The sequence below is a fragment of the Melanerpes formicivorus genome, unplaced genomic scaffold, assembly GCF_026170545.1.
Source record: "Melanerpes formicivorus ecotype bairdi unplaced genomic scaffold, bMelFor1.0.p_v2 SCAF_139, whole genome shotgun sequence".
Lineage (NCBI taxonomy): Eukaryota > Metazoa > Chordata > Aves > Piciformes > Picidae > Melanerpes > Melanerpes formicivorus.
In genome coordinates this window covers 398,025-420,034 of record NW_027142491.1, presented here as the reverse complement: position 1 = coordinate 420,034, position 22,010 = coordinate 398,025, and the positions used below count along the sequence as shown (strand labels likewise).

The window sequence follows — 22,010 nt, the reverse complement described above, 5'->3', positions numbered from 1 at the left end:
TGAGCAGGAAGGTGACAGGGAGATCTAAAGTGAATGAAATGAGGAGAAGCTGAGAGCTGCTGCAAAATGTCATCTGCTCTGTGCTTTCTTCTTCAAACTATAAAAGAGACTTAAAGAGACTGAGCTGGTTACTGTCTCCCACATTTGTTGCATCTTGCTCTGCCAAGGTCCAGGATGTCTGAGTCTGGAGAATTTGTAGCTTGTACAAGGGAGGCTGGAAAGAAAAAACCACCGGTGTATGGCTGGTGAGTCAGTCCTCTTCTGCTCTGCAGAGGGACACGTATGACACCAGGCACAGAACTCCAGCATGGGGAGGGCTGGAAGGGACCCCTGGCATCCCCCAGCCCAAGCCCTGCTCCAGCAGGGCACCCCCAGCAGCTTGCCCAGCAGCACAGTGCCCAGGGGGTTTGGAAGCTCTCCACACCAGGAGACTCCACAACCTCTCTGGGCAGCCTGCTCCAGGCCTCCAGCAGCCTCACAACAAACAACTTTCTCCTCCTGCTCAGCTCCAACCTCCTGCCTGCCACTCTGTGCCCCTTGCCCCTTGGCCTGGCCCTGGGCACCACTCAGCAGAGCCTGGCCCCAGCCTCTTGCCCCCCACAGCTCCTTTAGCTCTTGCTGAGCATTGCTCAGCTGCCCTCTGGGGCTGCTCTGCTGCAGGCTCTCAGCCCCAGGGCATTTCCCTCTCTCTCTGGAATTGGAGAGGCCAAAATTGGCCATTCCACATTGGCACTGTAGAGGGGGAGGAGTCCCTCCCCAGGTGGGATCATGGCTGTTGGTGTTTGATTAGTAGTCAGGGATTCATAGACTCCTAGGCTGGCTTGGGTTGGAAGGGAGCTTCAAGACCATCCAGCTCCAGCCCCCTGCCATGGGCAGGGACCCCTCCCACCAGCCCAGGCTGCTCCAGGCCTCATCCTCATTCCTGTGGCTCAGACTTCTTTGCAGCAATACTGAAGCAGTTCCCATTTCTGTGTCAGTTTTGTCTTTCCTTCTTGTCAGGGCTTTTTGGGGGAGCATTTGGGGTTTGCATTGCAAGGACTCCTTTGGGCAGTGTGGAGCTGAGCTGAAGTTCAGCAGCTCTGGGCTGAGCTCTGCTGATGGCTGCCTGGCTAACCCTTGACTCTTCCTTGTGTGCTGCAGGTCCAAGGAGCTAATAAAGGAGGCCATCCTCGACAATGACTTCATGAAGAACCTGGAGCTGTCCCAGATCCAGGAGATTGTGGATTGTATGTACCCTGTGGAGTATGGCAAGGACAGCTGCATCATCAAGGAAGGGGATGTGGGCTCCCTGGTGTATGTCATGGAAGGTATGGATCCACAGCTGGCATTTCTTTCCTGGCCTACACCCATCTAGAGGTGGAAGCTCTGCTTGATGGGCAGAAGGTGCAGGTGGTGTCTAGATCTGCTTGTGTGGGGCAGCTTGGGCATGGACAACCTCCAGCTGGGTTTGTGTGGCTCCCTGTGTGAAGGAGGAGGGTGGAAGCTGTTTGCCTGGCACGGAGAGCTCTTGGGTTTCAGCCTCTTTGGCTGCCAGGCAATACTGCTGGCTGCTCTGGGAATTAGGATGGTGGTGGTGCTGAGATGGAGATGGAGGTGATGGTAGAACACTGTGGTCATGGCTCTCTGCCTCCCAGGCTGATCAGTGCTGGTGAAGCACCTGGGGCTGTCTGCAGAAGTAGGGAGGGTGGTGCTTTGCTGCCCTCTGCACAAGGTCTAGGCTGCCCGGGGAGGCTGTGGCTGCCTCCTGCCTGGGGGTGCTGAAGGCCAGGCTGGATGAGGCCTGGAGTAGCCTGGGCTGGTGGGAGGGGTCCCTGCCCATGGCAGGGGGCTGCAGCTGGATGCTCTTTGAGGTCCCTTCCATCCAAACCCATTCTGTGGTTCTCTCCTCACAGCCATCCCTTTGTGTGCACCTCTGGGGGGCTTTTCTTCAGCTGAGCCTGAGGTGGGGATGGTGCTCCCACCGTGGTGCCCCTCTCATCCCTCCTGCCAGGCCTTGCTTGCAGCATCTTGGGCCACTTCTGCTTGGGTTGAGGGGGATCTGAGGGGCATCTGTAACTTGGAAAGTTTGTGGTCAGCACAGCCTGAAGGGATGAGGCCCTCCTCTGGCATGGAGGATGGTTGTGTGCTTGTGTGCAGAGAGACCAAGGGCATCTTGCTGTGATGAATGCATGCCTCCTTCCCTACCCTGTCACTCCTGCCTCATGAGCAGGGTCCCCATCTGATGGGTCTCAGGGGGGAGTAACTCTCCCTGTGAGGGGCAAAGGCTGAGAGCCCTGGGGCTGAGAGCCTGGAAAAGAGCTCCAGATCAGAGGGGATCTGAGCAATGCTCAGCAAGACCTAAAGGAGCTGTGGGGGGCAAGAGGCTGGGGCCAGATGAGGAAGAAATTGTTGGCAATGAGGCTGGGGAGACTCTGGCACAGGCTGCCCAGGGAGGCTGTGGCTGCCTCCTGCCTGGAGGGGTTGCAGGCCAGGCTGGATGAGGCTTGGAGCAGCCTGGGCTGGTGGGAGGGGTCCCTGCCCATGGCAGGGGGCTGGAGCTGGATGCTCTCTGAGCTCCCTTCCCACCCAACCCCCTCCACGAATCTATGATTTGCCCCAGGGCCTGGTGTGGCAGGGTCTGGGTGGAACAGGAGCCTGGGGGAGGTTCTGCACTGCTTGGGAGCTGTCAGGTTTCTGCTGAGCATCCTTGGGCAGGCTCAGTGTCCCCAGTGGCCTGCTCTGCTTCTCCACCATGACAGCTGTTGGCACTGGGTGTCTTGGTCTCTCCAAGGCTCTGCACATGGCACACTGGTGGTGTTTGGTCTCTGCTGTGTCAATCCAGTGGCTTCCCCTGGAGGGGTGACTAAGCTTGGGCAGCCCTGGTGTGCATCCTGCTTTGGGGAGAGGCTGACAGGGAGCTCTGAGGGAGATCTCACTCTGCTAACTCAGGCAGCGAGGTCTGGAGCCCACACAGCTTCTGTGCAGTGCCCTGCTGCTCAGCCTGCCCTGTGCACCTCCCCTGCCCTCAGCCTTCTCAGCCTGAGAGCTGTTGACAGCAGGGCTGGGCTGGCTGCTTGGGCAGGGATGGGGCCTGGGCAGCTCAGTGCTACTGCAGCCCCTGCACCGCTGCAGCCCTGCAGCCCCTGCACCTCTGCAGCCCCTGCACTGCTGCAGCCCTGCACCCCTGCAGCCCTGCAGCCCTGCAGCCCTGCAGCCCCTGCATTGCTGCAGCCCCTGCAGCCCTGCAGCCCCTGCACCCCTGCAGCCCCTGCACCCCTGCACCCCTGCACCCCTGCAGCCCCTGCACCCCTGCACCCCTGCAGCCCTGCAGCCCTGCAGCCTCTGCACCCCTGCAGCCCTGCAGCCCCTGCACCGCTGCACCCCTGCACCCCTGCACCCCTGCACCCCTGCACCCCTGCAGCCCCTGCACCGCTGCACCGCTGCACCCCTGCACCCCTGCACCCCTGCAGCCCCTGCAGCCTCTGCACCCCTGCAGCCCTGCAGCCCCTGCAGCCCTGCAGCCCTGCAGCCTCTGCACCCCTGCAGCCCTGCAGCCCCTGCACCGCTGCACCCCTGCAGCCCCTGCACCCCTGCAGCCCTGCAGCCCTGCAGCCCTGCAGCCCCTGCACCGCTGCACCCCTGCAGCCCTGCAGCCCCTGCAGCCCTGCAGCCCCTGCACCGCTGCACCCCTGCACCCCTGCAGCCCCTGCAGCCCTGCACCCCTGCAGCCCCTGCACCCCTGCAGCCCTGCACCCCTGCAGCCCCTGCAGCCCCTGCACCCCTGCAGCCCTGCACCCCTGCACCCCTGCAGCCCCTGCACTGCTGCACCCCTGCACCGCTGCACCCCTGCACCCCTGCACCCCTGCACCCCTGCAGCCCCTGCACCGCTGCACCCCTGCACCCCTGCACCCCTGCACCCCTGCAGCCCCTGCAGCCTCTGCACCCCTGCAGCCCTGCAGCCCCTGCAGCCCTGCAGCCCTGCAGCCTCTGCACCCCTGCAGCCCTGCAGCCCCTGCACCGCTGCACCCCTGCAGCCCCTGCACCCCTGCAGCCCTGCAGCCCTGCAGCCCTGCAGCCCCTGCACCGCTGCACCCCTGCAGCCCTGCAGCCCCTGCAGCCCTGCAGCCCCTGCACCGCTGCACCCCTGCAGCCCTGCAGCCCCTGCAGCCCTGCACCCCTGCAGCCCCTGCACCCCTGCAGCCCTGCACCCCTGCAGCCCCTGCAGCCCCTGCACCCCTGCAGCCCCTGCACTGCTGCACCCCTGCACCGCTGCACCCCTGCAGCCCTGCAGCCCCTGCACCCCTGCAGCCCCTGCACCCCTGCAGCCCTGCAGCCCCTGCACCCCTGCAGCCCCTGCACCCCTGCACCCCTACAGCCCTGCAGCCCCTGCACCCCTGCACCCCTGCAGCCCCTGCACCCCTGCAGCCCCTGCACCGCTGCACCCCTGCACTGCTGCACCCCTGCACCCCTGCAGCCCTGCACCCCTGCACCCCTGCAGCCCCTGCACCCCTGCAGCCCCTGCACCGCTGCACCCCTGCACCCCTGCAGCCCTGCAGCCCCTGCACCCCTGCAGCCCTGCAGCCCTGCACCCCTGCACCCCTGCAGCCCCTGCACCCCTGCAGCCCTGCACCCCTGCAGCCCTGCACCCCTGCACCCCTGCACCCCTGCAGCCGCTGCACCCCTGCAGCCCTGCACCCCTGCACCCCTGCACCCCTGCAGCCCCTGCACCCCTGCAGCCCTGCACCCCTGCACCCCTGCACCCCTGCAGCCGCTGCATCCCTGCAGCCCTGTACCCCTGCACCCCCGCACCCCTGCACCCCTGCAGCCCCTGCACCGCTGCAACCCTGCACCCCTGGCACCTGGGGCCATGGCTGGGTGGCCATGGGGGGGTTGGGTTGGTGCTGGACTGGGAGAGCTTGGAGGCCTCTTCCAAGCCAATGAGTTCTGTGGTTCTGTGATGGTGAATTCTCAGCTTGCTTTGGTACAGTGCAAATGGGTAGATGCTTCTCAGACTCTGAGCAGAGCCGTCTGGGGTCACAGATGGTTAGGGGCTGGAAGGGGACCATCTGGTCTGCCCCCTGCCAATTGTGTCCAGTTCTGGGCCCCTTAGGTCAGGAAGGGCCTGAGGGAAGTGCTGGAGAGAGTCCATGGCAGAGGCACAGAGCTGCTGCAGGCAGTGGAACATCTCCTGGGAGGCCAGGCTGAGGCAGCTGGGGCTGGGAGCTGGGAGCAGAGGAGCTGAGGGCTGCCCTCATGGCTGGGGATCAAGATGTGCAGGGCTGGAGCCAGGCTCTGCTCAGGGCTGGCCAAGGGCAGCACAAGGGGCACTGGGGGCAAGCTGGAGCAGAGGAGGTGCCAGGGGAAGAGGAGGGAAACCTTTGTCCCTGTGAGGCTGCTGGAGGCCTGGAGCAGGCTGCCCAGAGAGGCTGTGGAGTCTCCTGGTGTGGAGAGCTTCCAACCCCCCTGGGTGTGTTCTGGGTGCCCTGCCCTGGCAGGGGGGTTGGGCTGGGGGATCTCTGGAGGTCCTTTCCAACCCCTGCCATTCTGTGATGCTGTGCTCACAGTGCCCAGGGGGGGTTGGAAGCTTTGATCTGCAGTGACAGAGTGGGAGGGACTGGAAAGGCTCTCTGGGGGCCAACCAGCCCAGCAGCCCTGCTGAAGCAGGGGCACTTAGACAAGGTCACACAGAACACATCCAGATGGGTTTGGAGCAGCCCTGCAGAGAAGGCCTGGGCGGTGCTGGGGGGGAGGAGCAGGGCAGGAGCCAGCAATGGGCACTGGCAGCACAGGAGGCCAAGGGCAGCCTGGGCTGCAGCCAAAGCAGTGTGGCCAGAGCTGGAGAGAGGATCCTGCCCCTCTGCTCTGCTCTGGGGAGACCTCACCTGCAGGGCTGGGGCCAGCTGTGGGGCCCTCAGCACAGGAAGGACCTGGAGCTGCTGGAGAGGCTTCAGAGGAGGCCACCAAGATGCTCAGAGGCTGCAGAACCTCCCCTGTGGGGCCAGGCTGGGAGAGCTGGGGCTGTTCAGCCTGGAGAAGAGAAGGCTGCAGGAGACCTCAGAGCTGCAGTTCAATACCTGCAGGGCAGCTCCAGGCAGGTTGGGGAGGGACTGTCCAGAAGGGGCTGTGGGGATGGGAGCAGGGGCAAGGGTTTGGAAGTGGAGCAGGGCAGAGTCAGGTTGGAGCTCAGGAGGAAGCTCTGCACAGGGAGGCTGGGGAGAGCCTGGCACAGGCTGCCCAGGGAGGTGGTGGAGGCTCCATGGCTGGAGCCATTCAGGCTCAGCCTGGCTGTGTCCCTGGGCAGCCTGCTCTGGCTGCAGCTGTCCCTGTGCCTGCAGGGGCTTGCACAGAGGCCCTCTGAGGCTCCTTCCAGCCCAGTGCACTCTGTGAATAGAAAGCTGCCTGAAGATGGTATCTGAATGATTTGGTGGAGGTGTGGAGGTCTGGCAGTGCCCATCCCTGCTTGCTGCCCAGGCAGAGGCACAGGCAGAGCCTGTGCTGCAGGACAGGTGCTGGGGATTGTGTCCCCAGGTTGCTTCATCCCCTGCAGAAGAGGCCACTGCCAGCAGCAGGCTGTGTTTATCTGCTGCTCAGCCTCTGCACATTCTTTGCTGAGGATCTGTGTGGGGGTGGACAGGCAGAGCTGTTCCCACCATGGTTGGCTCAGATGTGTTGGAGATGTCTGGTGGTGATGCACAGACACAGAACTGTTTGGGCTGAAAAAGGCTTCCAAGCTCCTCCAGTCCAGCACCAACCCAACCCAGCCATGGCCCCAGGTGCCATGGCCACAGCTTGCTGCAACACCTCCAGGCATGGGGACTCCACCACCTCCCTGGGCAGCCTCTACCAGGCCCTGACCACTCTGGCAGCAGAGAAATTGTTCCTCATCTCCAGCCTAAGCCTCCCCTGGCACAACTTCAGGCCAGTTCCTCTCCTTCTCTCACCTGAGCCTGGGGAGCAGAGCCCAGCCCCCAGCTGGCTGCAGCCTCCTCTCAGGAGCTGCAGAGAGCAAGGAGGTCTCCCTCAGCCTCCTCTGCTCCACACTCAACCCCCCCAGCTCCCTCAGCTGCTCCTCCCCAGCCCTCTTCTCCAGACCCTTCCCCAGCTCTCTTGCCCTTCTCTGGCCCTGCTCCAGCCCTCCAGCTCCTGCTGCCAGGGAGGGCCCAGAGCTGAAGGCAGCACTCAAGCTGTGGCCTCCCCAGTGCCCAGCCCAGGGCACAATCCCTGCCCTGCTCCTGCTGCCCACACCATTGCTGCTCCAGGCCAGGCTGCTGCTGCCCTTCTTGCCCCCCTGGGCACTGCTGCCTCTTCTCCAACTGCTGCCACCCAGCACCCCCAGGGCCTTTCCTGCTGGGCACCTTCCAGCCCCTCTGCCCCAGCCTGGAGCTGTTACTTGGGTCCCTGGGCAGCCTCTGCCAGTCCATGACCACTCTGGCACCAAAGAAACTGTTCCTCAGCTCCATCCTAAGCCTCCCCTGGCTCAGTGTTCTTGGTTCACTCCCTTGGATCTTTCCAGCTGTTCCTAACTGCTGTTCCAAACTCTGCTCCTAAGGTCTTGATTCTTCTCAGCCAAAGGTTTGTCCAAGGCAACTTGTGTGTCCTTTGGGCAGCTTCTCCCTGCAGCCCTCTGTGTATGAGGGCATCACTTGGCTCTGCCTGCAGGCCTCAGTTGGTCTCATAACTGAATCTCAGAGTATTTAGCTAGCTCTGTAAATGTGGATAATGCCTTGCAAACAGAATTATGGAGAGGTTCTGCTCTATCCTTAGACATAATGCAATGAGTGGTGATGAAGTAATGGCACTGGGAGCAGGCAGTAGCAAGTGGGATGGGTTGTGGTGAGGAGCACAGGCTCAGAGCCTCGCTGGGACTTGCCAGTCCTGTCCTCTCAGCTGCTGCAGCAGCACAGAGTGCCGCGGGCTGGAAGGGAGCCTCCAAGGGCCCTTTGTGCAACCCCCTGCAGGCAGCAGGGACAGCTCCAGGCAGAGCAGGCTGCACAGGGTCACAGCCAGGCTGAGCCTGAATGAGGATGGGGCCTCAGCCTGTGCCAGTGTTCCACCACTCTCAGGCTGAGAGGATGTTAGGGGTTGGAAGAGACCTCTGGAGATCTTCCAGTCCAACCCCCCTGCCAGGGCAGGGCTATAGAATCCAGCACAGGGCTGGAAAGTCTCCAGAGGAGGAGACTCCACAAGCAGCTCTCACTGGAACACCCTGCACTGCCTCCCAGCCCTAAAGTTTGTTCTTTGCAACACTCTCCTGGAGAAACCCAGCTCTATGAGTGGTACTGAGTGGGTGTTGAACAGCTTAGACTGGGAGGGACCTCAGAGATCATCTGCTCCACCCTCTCCACCATGCCCAAGGACACCTCTCAGCTAGACCATCCAGTGCCACCCCCTGCCATGGGCAGGGACCCCTCCCACCAGCCCAGGCTGCTCCAGGCCTCATCCAGCCTGGCCTGAAACACCCCCAGGGAAGAGGCAGCCACAGCCTCCCCGGGCAGCCTGTGCCAGAGTCTCCCCACCTTGGACCTGAAGAACTTCTTCCTCAGCTCCAGTCTGACCCTGCTCTCCCTCAGCTCCAAACCATTCCTCCTTCCATGGAGCACCAGGTTGGAAGGCACCTCAAGGATCACCTAGTCTGACCTTTCAGGGCAAGAATGCAGTTTAAATGAGATGTCCTGTCCCTAGACACCCTCATGGAAAGTCCCTCTGCGGCCTTCCAGGCAGCAGCTCTGAGGTCCCCCTGGAGCCTTCTCCTCTGCAGGCTGCACAGCCCCAGCTCCCTCAGCCTGGCCTCACAGCAGAGCTGCTCCAGCCCTTGGAACACCTTTGTGTTTCCTTCCCCCTGGCAGTGTTGCTCTCCTGCCTCTCCTTCCTGCTTTCTTTGGGCTCAGAGAGACTAAACCTGACTCCTGTGGAGCTGCTGAGCTGCTTTGGAACTCCTGACAGAGCCTTCAGCCCGAGCCCTCTTCCCAGCAGGCTGAGCCCCACCCTGGGGAGGTTTTCCTAGGCTGATTTAAATGCTGATCTAAGTGAGATGGATGGGAAGCCATCCATCAGCCTCACTCTTGCTGGCTGCAGCCTGCCTTCTCCTGGGTGAGCAGTCTGAGTGTCTGTCGGCGCCTTGCTCGCTGCGCATGAGGGCTCTGCTGCTGCTCCTCAGCCCTTTGCAAGTGTGGCCCTCCAGGAGCTGGGATGCTGCAGCAGTTTGGGTGATGCAGGATTTTGGCTCCCTGAGGATTTTGGTTATCACAGAAATCATAGAAACAATCAGGTTGGAAAAGACCTCAGAGATCCTCAAGTCCAAGCTGTCACCCAACACCTCCTGACCAACTAAACCATGGCTCCAAGTGCCATGTCCAACCCCCTCCTGAGCACCTCCAGGGATGGGGACTCTACCTCATAGTATCATAGAATCAGTCAGGGTTGGAAGGGACCACAAGGATCATCCAGTTCCAACCCCCCTGCCATGGGCAGGGACACCCCACACTAGATCAGCCTGGCCACAGCCTCATCCAGCCTGGCCTTAAACACCTCCAGGGACAGAGCCCCAACCACCTCCCTGCACAACCCATTCCAGGGCTTCACCACTCTCATGGGGAAGAACTTCCTTCCCACCTCCAGCTTCATTCCATTCCCCCTAGTCCTATCACTCCCTGAGATCCTGAGCAGTCCCTCCCCAGCCTTCCTGTAGCCCCCTTCAGATCCTGGAAGGCCACAATGAGGTCACCTGGGAGCCTTCTCTGCTCCAGAGTGAACAGCCCCAACTCCTTCAGTCTGTCCTCACAGGAGAGGTGCTCCAGCCTCCTTGAGGATTTATGCCCTGAGGAGAGAGCCTTGGGGGTGCTGGGGGAGGAGAAGCTCACCAGGAGCTCTCAGTGTGCACTTGCAGCCCAGAAAGCCAAGCAGAGCCTGGGCTGCAGCAGGAGAAGTGTGGCCAGCAGGGCAAGGGAGGTGATTCTCCCCCTCTGCTCAGCTCTGGGGAGACCCCACCTGCAGTACTGCCTCCAGTTCTGGAGCCCCTATGGCAAGAGGGATCTGGAGGTGCTGGAAGGTGTCCAGAGCAGGGCCAGGAGGATGAGCAGAGGGCTGGAGCTGCTCTGCTGTGAGCACAGACTGAAGGAGTTGGGGCTGTTCAGTCTGGAGAAGAGAAGGCTCCCAGGTGACCTCATTGTGGCCTTCCAGGATCTGAAGGGGGCTTGCATGACCCCAGGGCCACCAGCTCTCCACACCCTGAGAAAGGTCTGTGACCTGAAGAAGTCTTTCCCAAAGGACCAGCTTGGTGTTGCTGTTTGATGATCACACTGATGAGATTCAAGAACACCAAGGGCAAGGTGAGAGAGCTGGAGAGCAGCCCTGGAGGAGAGGCCTTGGGGGTGTTGGGGTGCTTCCCAGAGCCCCTTCTGTACAAGCCAAGCATTTCTCTTCCCCTCTAAGGTTTGCCCTTAAAAGGAGGTTGCTTATGAAGGGCTCACCAAGCAAATGGCATCTGCCACTCTCTCATTAATGAATCCCAGCTTGGTGGGGGTTGGAAAGAGCCTCTGGAGATCATCCAGTCCTACCACCCTGCTAGGAAAGGTGGCCCAGCAGGGTCAGGGGAGCTTCTTGTCTATCTGTGCAGATCAGACCACATTTGGAATCCTGGTTCCAGCTCTGGGCTCCCCAGTTGCAGAGGCAGGGAAGTGCTGGAGAGAGCCCAGGGCAGGCTGGGAAGCTGCTGAGGGGCCTGGAGCAGCTCTGGGAGCAGCAAAGGCTGAGAGCCCTGGGGCTGAGAGCCTGCAGCAGAGCAGCCCCAGAGGGCAGCTGAGCAATGCTCAGCAAGAGCTAAAGGAGCTGTGGGGGGCAAGAGGCTGGGGCCAGGCTCTGCTGAGTGGTGCCCAGGGCCAGGCCAAGGGGCAAGGGGCACAGAGTGGCAGGCAGGAGGTTGGAGCTGAGCAGCAGGAGAAAGTTGTTTGTTGTGAGGCTGCTGGAGGCCTGGAGCAGGCTGCCCAGAGAGGCTGTGGAGTCTCCTGGTGTGGAGAGCTTCCAACCCCCCCTGGGCACTGTGCTGCTGGGCAAGCTGCTGGGGGTGCCCTGCTGGAGCAGAGCTTGGGCTGGGGGATCCCAGGGGTCCCTTCCAGCCCCTCCCATGCTGGGGCTGTGAGAGGTGCTGTGTGTGTGGCAGTGCCAGGGGGTGAGGACTGGTGTGTCTCCCAGGTGTGATGTGCTCTGCACTGGAGCCCTGGGGTCTGCAGGTAGAAGAGTGCTGTGGAGAAGGTGAGGTGCTGAGAAGTGTTCCCTGGCTGCTCAGGCAGTGTCTGGCTGTGAGTGTGCTTCAGCAGCTCCTTTGGCTGTGAGCTGAAGTTGCTCCTGGAGCCCAGAGTGGTTCTTGCTGGTTAATCACATCCTGCCTCCCGAATTAGCCCAGTGCCTCCAGCGCTGTGTCAGGTCCCTCCCCCACCTCTCCGGCTTCACATTTGTTGCCTCCTTACACCTCCTCAGGGCAGAGCTTTCCTCCGACGTGCTGTGAGCACTTCAGAGGCAGGCAGAGCCTTCCCAGCCTGCCGGGAGCTCCTCTCCATCTGCAGCGACAGCTTGGAGTGCTGCGTGGGGCTGACCTCAGCCTAATGAGGCTCCGTCCCACGCCTGCAGCCCGGCCCTGCCTCCCCTGCTGCTGCTCTGGCTGAAGCTGCCAGCTGCAGCCTGCCACACTCCGTGGCTCCAGCAGGAGGGGGAAGTCCAGGAGCAGAGCAGCAACACCCGGGGAGGCAAGGCTCCAGCCCTAGGCCCTCAGGTGGGCACCAGCCAGGGCTTAGCAGCTGACTTCCTTTCCCCAGCAGGAAAATCAGCTGAGAGGCCTCCTCTGGGGTCTGCTGCCCTGCCCAGAAGGGGTGGAAGTGATCCCTCAGGGAGCTGGGGGAAGGCTAAAAGGCTTGGATTGACTCTTTGGTAGCTCCTGCAATCATTTGGGCTGGGAAAGCCCTTTCAGAGCATCCACTCCAAGCAGCTCTGCCCAGGCTGGGGCTAAGCCATGGCCCTCAGCACCACATCTGTGGAACAACTCCAGGGATGGGGATTCAGCACCTCCCTGGGCAGCCTGGGCCAGAGGCTGGGAGACTTGCAGGGGAGAAGTCCCCAGCTCTCCTGGAGCCCTTCAGGTCCTGCAAGGCTGCCCTGGGGTCTCCCTGCAGCCTTCTCCCCTGCAGGCTGCCCAAGGCCAACTCTCCCAGCCTGGCTCCCAGCAGAGGGCTTCCAGCCCTGCCAGCACTGCTGTGGCCTCCTCTGGCCCTGCTCCAACAGCTCCCTGGCTGTGCTGAGGGCTCCAGAGCTGCCCCAGCACTGCCTGGGGGTCTGAGCAGAGCACAGCAGAGGGGCAGAATCCCCTCCTGCCCCTGCTGCCCACCCTGCTGGGGCTCAGCCCAGGCCAGGCTGGGGCTGGGCTGGCAGTGCTGGGTGCCAGCTCCTGGCCAGCTCTGCACCCCCAGCACCCCCAAGGCCTTCCCTGCAGAGCTGCTCTCCAGCCCTGCACCCCCAGCTTGGACTGGTACTGGGGGTTGTCCTAGGCCAGGTATAGAGCCTTGCACTTGTCCTTGCTGAACCTCAGCAGGCTGATGTTGGCCCAGTTCTCCAGCTTGCCCAGGTCCCTCAGGATGGATCCTGTCCCCCAGGCATGGCCTCCAGACCTCAGCTTGGGGTGACTCCCAAACTCACCCTGGGTGCACTCAAGCCCTGTCCTTGATGCAGATGTTCCCTCCATGCTCTTGGTGAGGTACATTCATGATGCTGTAGCTGTGTCCTCTGCTCTATTCCCACCTGGCTACATGCCTCAGGGTCGCTCAGGAAGGCAGCAGGAGCTACATCCCTGGCAGCCAGGGCTTCTCTAACACAATCTCCTGCCTGCCAGGATGAGGCCTTTGGGCTCTACCTGAGTCTGCAGACCTCTTCTCCAGGGGTTTGGATCTGAGTTCCCAAGCAGGCATCAAGAATGAGCAGCTCACTGCAGAGCTGTTGGATGGCTCTGGAGACTGCAGAGCATTTACTCAGTGCCCACAGGGTGCATGTGGAGCAGTGTGGAGGAAGGAATCACTTAGCCCTTGCTGGCCAGGAGGGGCTGTGCAGAGCCTGCCAGCAACTCACCACCCCCTGGAGACCTTCCTGTCTCAGAACCTTCCCCAGGGGCTGCTCTGGCAGCTCCTCCTCCTTTGCCCTTTCAGCTCCTGTTTGCTTCTTGTTCCTCACCTTGACAGAATCCCAGCCTCAGGGCATTGCTTGGCTTGGGAGAGGCCTCCAAGCTCCTCCAGTCCAGCACCTACCCAACCCAACCATGGCCACCCAGCCATGGCCCCAGGAGCCATGGCCACAGCTTGCTGCAACACCTCCAGGCATGGGGACTCCACCACCTCCCTGGGCAGCCTCTGCCAGGCTCTGACCACTCTGGCACCAGAGAAATTGTTCCTCAGCTCCAACCTAAGCCTCCCCTGGCACAACTTCAGGCCAGTTCCTCTCCTTCTCTCACCTGAGCCTGGGGAGCAGAGCCCAGCCCCCAGCTGGCTGCAGCCTCCTCCCAGGGCACAATCCCTGCCCTGCTCCTGCTGCCTACACCATTGCTGCTCCAGGCCAGGCTGCTGCTGCCCTTCTTGCCCCCCTGGGCACTGCTGCCTCCTCTCCAGCTGCTGCCACCCAGCACCCCCAGGGCCTTTCCTGCTGGGCACTTTCCAGCCCCTCTGCCCCAGCCTGGAGCCTTCCTGGGCTTGCTGGGACCCAGGTACCTCTTGCCCAGGCAGTGTTGCCTTGCTCTGATCCTGACTCTTGCTCCTTCACCCTGCTCAGTCTTTACTCCCTTGCATGGTTTTGTTCTTTCTCATTATCATACAGCCCCAGCCTGGTTTGGGTGGGGAGGAGCATTAAATGTCCTGCTGGGAGGGAGTGGCCCCAAAACTGCACTTTGGGAGTGATTAATGTCTGTGTTGGGTTGGCCTGGATGATCTTGGGGGTCTGTCCCAACCCAAGGAGATCTATCAGAGCCCTCCTCTGTCAGTGCACCCCAGTGCCCTGCTCCATCAGCTGCCTGCCCACACTGCACAGCATCACAGAGCACAGCATGGTAGGGGCTGGGAATTTTCCACCCCAGCCTGTCCCCAGCTGACCTCTCTGCTCCTGAGCCTTCCCTAAGCCTGGATGGAGAGCTGAATCTCACTGAACCACTCACAGGATCACACAACTAACCAGGGTGCAAAAGACCTCTGAGATCACAGCTCAGAGGGTGCTAGGGGCTGGGAGGGACCTCTGGAGAGCTTCCAGCCCAAGCCCTGCCAGAGCAGCACCACAGAATCCAGCACAGGTCCCACAGGAACACATCCAGACAGGGCTGCAAAGGCTCCAGAGCAGGAGACTCCACAACCTCTCTGGGCAGCCTGCTCCAGGCCTCTGGGAGCCTCCCAGGCAAGAAGTTCCTCCTCCTGCTGAGCTGCAACCTCCTGGCCTGCACTTTCCATCCCTTGCCCCTTGGCCTATGCCAGGGCACAGTGAGCAGAGCCTGGCCCTGGCCCTTCCTTCCTGCCCCCCAGCCCTCAGCTCTTGAGAGACATTGAGCAGATCCCTCTCAGCCTTCTCCTCTCCAGCCTCAGCAGCCCCAGGGCTCTCAGCCTCTCCTCAGCAGCAGTGCTCCAGGCCCTTCAGCAGCCTTGCAGCCCTCCCTTGGCCTCTCCCCAGCAGATCCCTGTCCCTGCTGAGCTGGGGAGCCCAGAGCTGGCTGCAATCTTGCAGCTGGGGCCTCAGCAGGGCAGAGCAGAGGGGGAGGAGAAGCTCCCTGGCTCTTCACCTCTTCAGGGAGAGAGGTGCAGAGGCTGAAGCCCTGCAGAAGGTTTCCCACTGTGCAGAAAGCACCAGGAATGCTTTCTCTTTGCCCACCTGAAATGAGAGCATGGTGAGCTGCTCTCTCCTTCCCTCCTCCTCAGCAGCTCTGCAGAGGCTGCTGTGTGCTGATGGGTTTCTGATTTGCCACATCAATTGGTTTAGAGAAAGCCTCCTCCAGTGGCTGAGCAGCAGCTGGGAGGGGAGGCAGGGATGCCTGCTTCTCCCCCAGCATTCCAGGGCTCCCTGGTGGTGGGAAACTCCCACAGCTGCCATGGGAAAGAAAAGCACTTCTCATCCTGACAGCAGAGGTGGAAGCTGCTGGGCTGTGGCCTTTGTGCCCTGCTTATTAACACACAGGGCTCTGTAATTGAGCCCAGGGGTGGAGAGGGAAGGAGCCAGTGTGAGGTACCCAAAGCAGCCTTAGAGGAACCTGGGAGGCCAAGAGTTGCCTTTTGTTAGGCTCCAGTGTTGGCTTGGGAAGCTGAGCCACAAAGGGAATGAGTCAAACCAGGCCAGCTCGGGGCCCTGCTGCTGCTCCAGGTGCTCTAAGGGGAGCTCAGCAGCCTCTCACAGGATCCCTGAGCTTGGGAATGCCCTTCCAGAGCATCCACTCCAAGCAGGCTCTGGCTCTGCCCAGGCTGGGGCTAAGCCTTGGCCCTCAGCACCACAGCTCTGTGACTCTGAAACACTTCCAGGGGTGGGGATTCAGCCTGGGCCAGGGCCTGAGAACCCTTCCAGGGAAGAAGTTTCTTCTTATCTCCAACCTAACCCTGCCCTGGGGCAACCTGAGGCCACTTCCTCTTGTTCTGTCACTTATTACTTGGGAGCAGAGCCCAGCCCCCAGCTGGCTGCAGCCTCCTCTCAGGAGCTGCAGAGAGCAAGGAGCTCTCCCTCAGCCTCCTCTGCTCCAGGCTCAACCCCCCCAGCTCCCTCAGCTGCTCCTCCCCAGCCCTCTTCTCCACACCCTTCCCCAGCTCTCTTGCCCTTCTCTGGCCCTGCTCCAGCCCTCCAGCTCCTGCTGGCAGGGAGGGCCCAGAGCTGAAGGCAGCACTCAAGCTGTGGCCTCCCCAGTGCCCAGCCCAGGGCACAATCCCTGCCCTGCTCCTGCTGCCCACACCATTGCTGCTCCAGGCCAGGCTGCTGCTGCCCTTCTTGCCCCCCTGGGCACTGCTGGCTCCTCTCCAGCTGCTGCCACCCAGCACCCCCAGGGCCTTTCCTGGCTTAGAGGAGCTGCCAGCTGCTGGTAGGGCTGTGCTCACACATAGGCTGCTGCTCCCAGAGACCCTCCTGTCCACCTCAGCCCAGCCCAGTGCAGGGCACTGCCTCAGGGTCTGCAGTGTTGCTTCAGGAGCTGCTTAGAGCAAGGATTAGAGGAACCTCGACCAGATCAATTCCTTCACCACCTTTGTCCCCTTCAACACCTTCCTGTCCTGCTTTATTCTCTTCCTGGGCACTGGGCACATCTCTGGGTGCCCATGAGTCCCCCTGGCTATGGACCTGGCCAGCTCTACTGATGTGCTGCAGCAGCTGGCAGCATCTCATGAGCCTGTGGACCAAAACCCATCGTGGTGATGGCAAGGCTATGAAATGTGCTCCTGCTTCTCTGCTCCCTCAGCAAGTAGGGATAATCAGCTCCCTGCTCCTGGGGAGAAGGAGCTTAGGTGCTGAAGCCCATTCTCTTCCCAGCTTCCTTGCCCTTCTCTGGGTTCTTTGTCTCACAGTGTTGGAGATCCCCCTGGGCTCTGCAGGGCCAAGGCTCTCTGCAGAGCAGAGGTCTAACAGAGGAAGTCTGAGAAAAAAGGTCAGAAGAAGGCAGTGAAGGCTGGGAGGTGGGGAGAGGTTTTTCTTGCACCTGGGGAGGAGCAACAGCAGGCAGCAGGACAAAGCAGAGGTCCTCTTGCTGCAGAGCAGCTGCATGGAGCAAGACCTCGGAGTGCTGGTGGGCAGCAAGGGCTGCAGGGGAGAGCAATGTGCCCTGGGGGCCAAGAGAGCCAATGGGGGCCTGGGGGGCAGCAAGCAAAGTGTGGCCAGCAGGGCTGGGGAGGTTCTGCTCCCCCTCTGCTCTGCCCTGCTCAGACCACAGCTGCAATCCTGTGCCCAGTGCTGGGCTTCCCAGGTGCAGAGAGACAGAGAGCTGCTGGGGAGAGCCCAAGGGAGAGCCAGGAGGAGGAGTTGGGGACCTAAGCATCTGCCCTGTGGAGAGAGGCTGAGAGCCCTGGGGCTGCTGAGGCTGGAGAGGAGAAGGCTGAGAGGGATCTGCTCAATGTCTGTCAAGAGCTGAGGGCTGGGGGGCAAGGGGAGGGGGCCAAGCTCTTGTGGGTGGTGCACAGCCAGGAGCCAAGGAGCAGTGGATGCAAAGTGGAAGAGAGGTTTCAGCTCAAGGGGAGGAGGAGAAACTTCTTTGTTGTGAGGCTGCTGGAGGCCTGGAGCAGGCTGCCCAGAGAGGTTGTAGAGTCTCCCTTCAAGCCCCCCTGGATGTGTTCTGGGTGCCCTGCTCTGGGTGCCCTGCTCTGGCAGGGGCTGGGCTGGATGATCCCTGGGGGTCCCTCCCAACCCCTCCCATCCTGTTGTTCCCTGATTTTTGCCCCTGAAGCTGCTCCAGGAGAGCCCTGTGCTGCTCCATGCAGCAGATACTTCACAGGCACTTGAGAAGTTGCTAGGTCCCTGGATAAACTCTCCCTAGAGCCAAGGGGTCAGCATGCCTTGGACCAGCAGCTGTGTCCAGAGACCTCCTGGCCGTGCTGCTTTCCTGGGATTTGGCCTGAGGTCAGTCCCTGGGAGGTTTTGTTTAGCCAAGGAATGTGCTTGTTCCTGGCTGGGACCAGATAAGCAGAGGAGGAGGAGGGGGAGGAGGTGTTCTTGGCAATGTCTGCAGGGAGCAGCTGGACCTGAGGCATGATGAATGGCCAGAGAGGAAGCCTGGGCTCTGCTTTTCATCACCAGCCTCTGCTTGCTGCCCTTTGTCAGCCCTCTGCAGGGCCTTCTTCTCCCTCTTGTAGAGCTCCAGCCCTTTCCACAGCCCCACTGAGCTGGACCCTGCAGAGCTAACCTTGCCCAGAGCAGAGTTCATCTCCCAGGCTCTGCTGGTTGAGCAGGTCCATGGCCACCAGGGCATGGCTGCACCTCAGCTTCCTCAGGTGGTTTTGCTTCTGGAGATGTCCCAGCAGCTTCCTGTCCTCCTTTGCCCCTTGCCAGGTGAAAGTTTTCCATCTCCCAGAAATGGCCTTTGTTTCACACAGCTGGCAGGGCTGGCAGGGACCCCAAGGCTCAGCCAGTGCCAACCCCCTGCCATGGGCAGGGACACCTCACACCACAGCAGGTTGCTCACAGCCACCTCCAGCCTGGCTGCAAACACCTCCAGGCAGGAGGCTTCCACCACCTCCCTGGGCAGCCTGGGCCAGGCTCTCACCACCCTCCTGGCCAACAACTTCTTCCTCACAGCCAAGCTCCAGCTCCCCACTTCTCCTTTTGCTCCATCCCCCCCACTCCTATCCCTCCCTCAGCCCCTCCCAGGTGTCTCAGCTCTCCTGGGGTCCCCTCATTCTTCTGGCACAATAGGCAGGCCTGGGCTCTCCTGCTGGGAGCAGGGTGGTCAGGAGGCTGGGGAATGGAAGAGCCAGGGGGGTGTCCTCAGGCTCCTCTGGCTGCAGAGCAGGGTGAAGCAGCTGGGATCTCAAAGCCAGCTGGCAGAGGCTCTTGGTGGTGCTGGGGAGCCCACAGCAGGTGGTTGGCAGCTCTGTGAGGCAGGCAAAGGAGGGGGCAGAGCCTCTGGGCTTGGTGCAGGGCAGCTGCTGAGGCAGTGCAAGGCTTTGGGGGCATTAGCATGGAAGCACAGAATGGTTTGGGACATCTGAGATCACCAAGGTGTACATCTCCCACCAGGGGCAGGGACACCTTCTGCTGTCAACTGGAGGAGAGCTTTGAGGGTTGAGACTGAAGATTTCTTAGCACAACCTCCTCACTGCTGTGACTAAAAGCAAGGAGGGGAGGGACCCAGCTCAGCAGAGCCTTGGCCAAGGCAGGGCCCTCCAAAGGGTCACAGAGAAGATAATTGCAGCTCCTGAACCAGAGCAGGCCAAAAAAGGCACAGCTGGAGCTCACTCCAAAAATGTTTCCTTAAAGGAACCACGGAAGAACAGAGCCCCAGCACAGAGGGACCCCTGGGATCCCCCAGCCCAAGCCCTGCTCCAGCAGGGCACCCCCAGCAGCTTGCCCAGCAGCACAGTGCCCAGGGGGGGTTGGAAGCTCTCCACACCAGGAGACTCCACAACCTCTCTGGGCAGCCTGCTCCAGGCCTCCAGCAGGCTCACAACAAACAACTTTCTCCTCCTGCTCAGCTCCAACCTCCTGCCTGCCACTCTGTGCCCCTTGCCCCTTGGCCTGTCCCTGGGCACCACTCAGCAGAGCCTGGCCCCAGCCTCTTGCCCCCCACAGCTCCTTTAGCTCTTGCTGAGCATTGCTCAGCTGCCCTCTGGGGCTGCTCTTCTGCAGGCTCTCAGCCCCAGGGCTCTCAGCCTTTGCTGCTCCCAGAGCTGCTCCAGGCCCCTCAGCAGCTTCCCAGCCTGCCCTGGGCTCTCTCCAGCACTTCCCTGCCTCTGGAACTAGGGGCCCAGGACTGGGCACAGGACTCCAGCTGTGGCCTGGCTAGAGCAGAGTAGAAGGGGAGAAGAACTTCCCTTGCCCTGCTGCCCACACTCTTGGTGCCCCCCAGCACCCCATTGGCTTCCTGGCCACCAGGGCACCTTGCTGGCTCATGGGGAACTTGTTGGCCCCCAGCACTCCCAGGTCCTGCTCCCTGGAGCTGCTTCCCAGCAGGTCTCCCCTCCCCTGCCCTGCTGCAGGAGGTTCTTCCTCCCCAGGGGCAGGACCCTACCCTTGCCTTTGGTGACCCCCAGGAGGTTCCCTCTGCCCAGCCCTGCAGCCTGCCCAGCTCTGGCTGGCAGCACAGCCTGAGGGCTGTCAGCCTCTGCTGTCAGTGCTGTGCCAGCAGGCTGCTGGGGGAGGCTCCACTCTGTCCCCTCCTCCAGGTGACTGTGGAAGGGGTTCCTGTGAGTGCTGGATGTGAGTCCATCCCCTGCTGGTGGAGGCTTTGTGCTGGCTGATGGCAGTGAGCCTCAGGAGCAGAGAGCAGCTCATCCCCAGGGTGGTTTTTAGGTCACCAGCCTCCTTTGGCATCGAGACTGAGCTGTGGCTGCTTGCTCACCTGAGCTCAGTGAGCAGGGCTGATTGCTTCCCCTGTGTCTGCTGCAGCCTCAGCAAGGCTGGCAGCCAGGCACAGCTGAGTGGGAGTGCAGAGGATCCCAAAGCTGGGGAAAATGCACTGCCTGGCACTTCTCATCATCCCAGAGCCAGCTTTGCTTAAGCTGTCATCATGGAGAATAGCTCTGGGAGGCGAGTCTGCTATGGAGACTGACACAATGGGTTGGGTTGGAAGGGAGCTCAGAGAGCATCCAGCTGCAGCCCCCTGCCATGGGCAGGGACCCCTCCCACCAGCCCAGGCTGCTCCAGGCCTCATCCAGCCTGGCCTGCAACCCCTCCAGGCAGGAGGCAGCCACAGCCTCCCTGGGCAGCCTGTGCCAGAGTCTCCCCAGCCTCACTCTCAACAATTTCTTCTTTGTCCAAAGTCCCTCCCCAGCTCTCCTGGAGCCCTTCAGCTCCTGCAAGGCTGCTCTGAGGTCTGCCTGCAGCCTTCTCTTCTCCAGGCTGCACAGCCCCAGCTCTCCCAGCCTGGCCCCACAGGGGAGGTTCTGCAGCCTCTGAGCATCTCTGTGGCCTCCTCTGGAGCCTCTCCAGCAGCTCCAGGTCCTTCTTGTGCTGGGGGCCCCAGAGCTGGAGGCAGTGCTGCAGGTGGGCTCTGAGCAGAGCAGAGCAGAGGGGCAGAATCCCCTCCCTGTGCTGCTGCTCTCCCTGCTCTGGCTGCAGCTCAGCACTCAGCTGGCTCTGGGCTGCCAGGGACCACTGCTGGCTCCTGGGGACTCTGTCACCACCTGGCACCCCCAAGGCCTTCTCCTGCAGGCTGCTCTCAGCCTCTCCTCACCCAGCCTGGATCTGTGCTGGGATTGCCCTGCCTCAGCTGCAGGACCCTTGGCTCTGTAGATGTTTCCTCAGTAATTCAGTCTGTGATTGCTTCCATCTCAAGCTCCAACAGCTCAGACACTGCCCTGGGCTCTGTGTTCTCCTGAGCTCTCTGTTTCAATTACCTTTTGATGTGTAGAGGGAATGGCAGGCAGCAGCTACCTCTCCAGCCTGGATGGTTGGAATCCTGATGTCAGTAACTGCAGTGAAGAGACTCTGGTGGCTGCACAGAGGGCTGGGATTGAGCTGAGCTGCTGCACCCCGGAGAGCAGGCTTGGAGCTGACATTCTCCTGTGCCCTGCCTGTGCCTCCTGCTGGCCTGCAGCAAGCAGCAGAGCCCCAGACAAAGAGTTGGATGTGAGAGAGAGAGGTGTTGAAAGGGAGCCCAGCATGGTGGAGATCCTGGCTCTGCCCCCACCTGAGGTGCTCTGTGCAGTGCTGATCCTGCATCTAAAGGCTACAAGGGGCAGGATGCAGACAGGGCTGGTGCCAGGCAGCTGCTGAAAGCACCAGGGAAGAGGCAGGGGAAGGGCAAGAAGATGGCAGAGATATGGATGGAAAGTGCAGGCCAGGAGGTTGCAGCTCAGCAGGAGGAGGAACTTCTTGCCTGGGAGGCTGCCAGAGGCCTGGAGCAGGCTGCCCAGAGAGGTTGTGGAGTCTCCTGCTCTGGAGCCTTTGCAGCCCTGTCTGGATGTGTTCCTGTGGGACCTGTGCTGGATTCTCTGCTCCTGCTCTGGCAGGGGCTTGGCCTGGAAGCTGTGGCCTCCCCAGTGCCCAGCCCAGGGCACAATCCCTGCCCTGCTCCTGCTGCCCACACCATTGCTGCTCCAGGCCAGGCTGCTGCTGCCCTTCTGAGAAAGTCAGCAGGTGGAATCCCAGGAGGAGAATCCCTCTGAGGTGCTCCTGGAGAGGGTTACTACCCCCCCAGCATGGTTCATCAGCAAGCCCTGCTTCCCCAGCCTGTGCCTCCCCTTCCCCTGCCCTGCCCTGCTGCTCACACTTGCCCAGGGCAGCTCTGGAGCAGGTGTGACCTCACCTGTCCCACATCATAGCTGTGAGGAGCCCTTAAAGAGCTTTCCTGGTGACAGCTGCTTGCTGAGGTGATAAAATGATGCTGCTGATCTCTC

General features: G+C 61.5%; 1 protein-coding gene across 2 annotated transcripts in view; it reads left to right on the top strand.

Moving 5' to 3' along the window:
* PRKG1 (protein kinase cGMP-dependent 1) overlaps window positions 1–22,010 on the top strand; it is a 335,004-nt gene that overhangs the window by 95,425 nt on the left and 217,569 nt on the right. For both annotated transcript variants that reach the window (XM_068168482.1, XM_068168480.1), the window contains exon 2: window positions 1,141–1,307. In XM_068168482.1, the coding sequence (XP_068024583.1) occupies window positions 1,141–1,307 (167 nt within the window). The remainder of the gene's footprint in view (window positions 1–1,140; window positions 1,308–22,010) is intronic.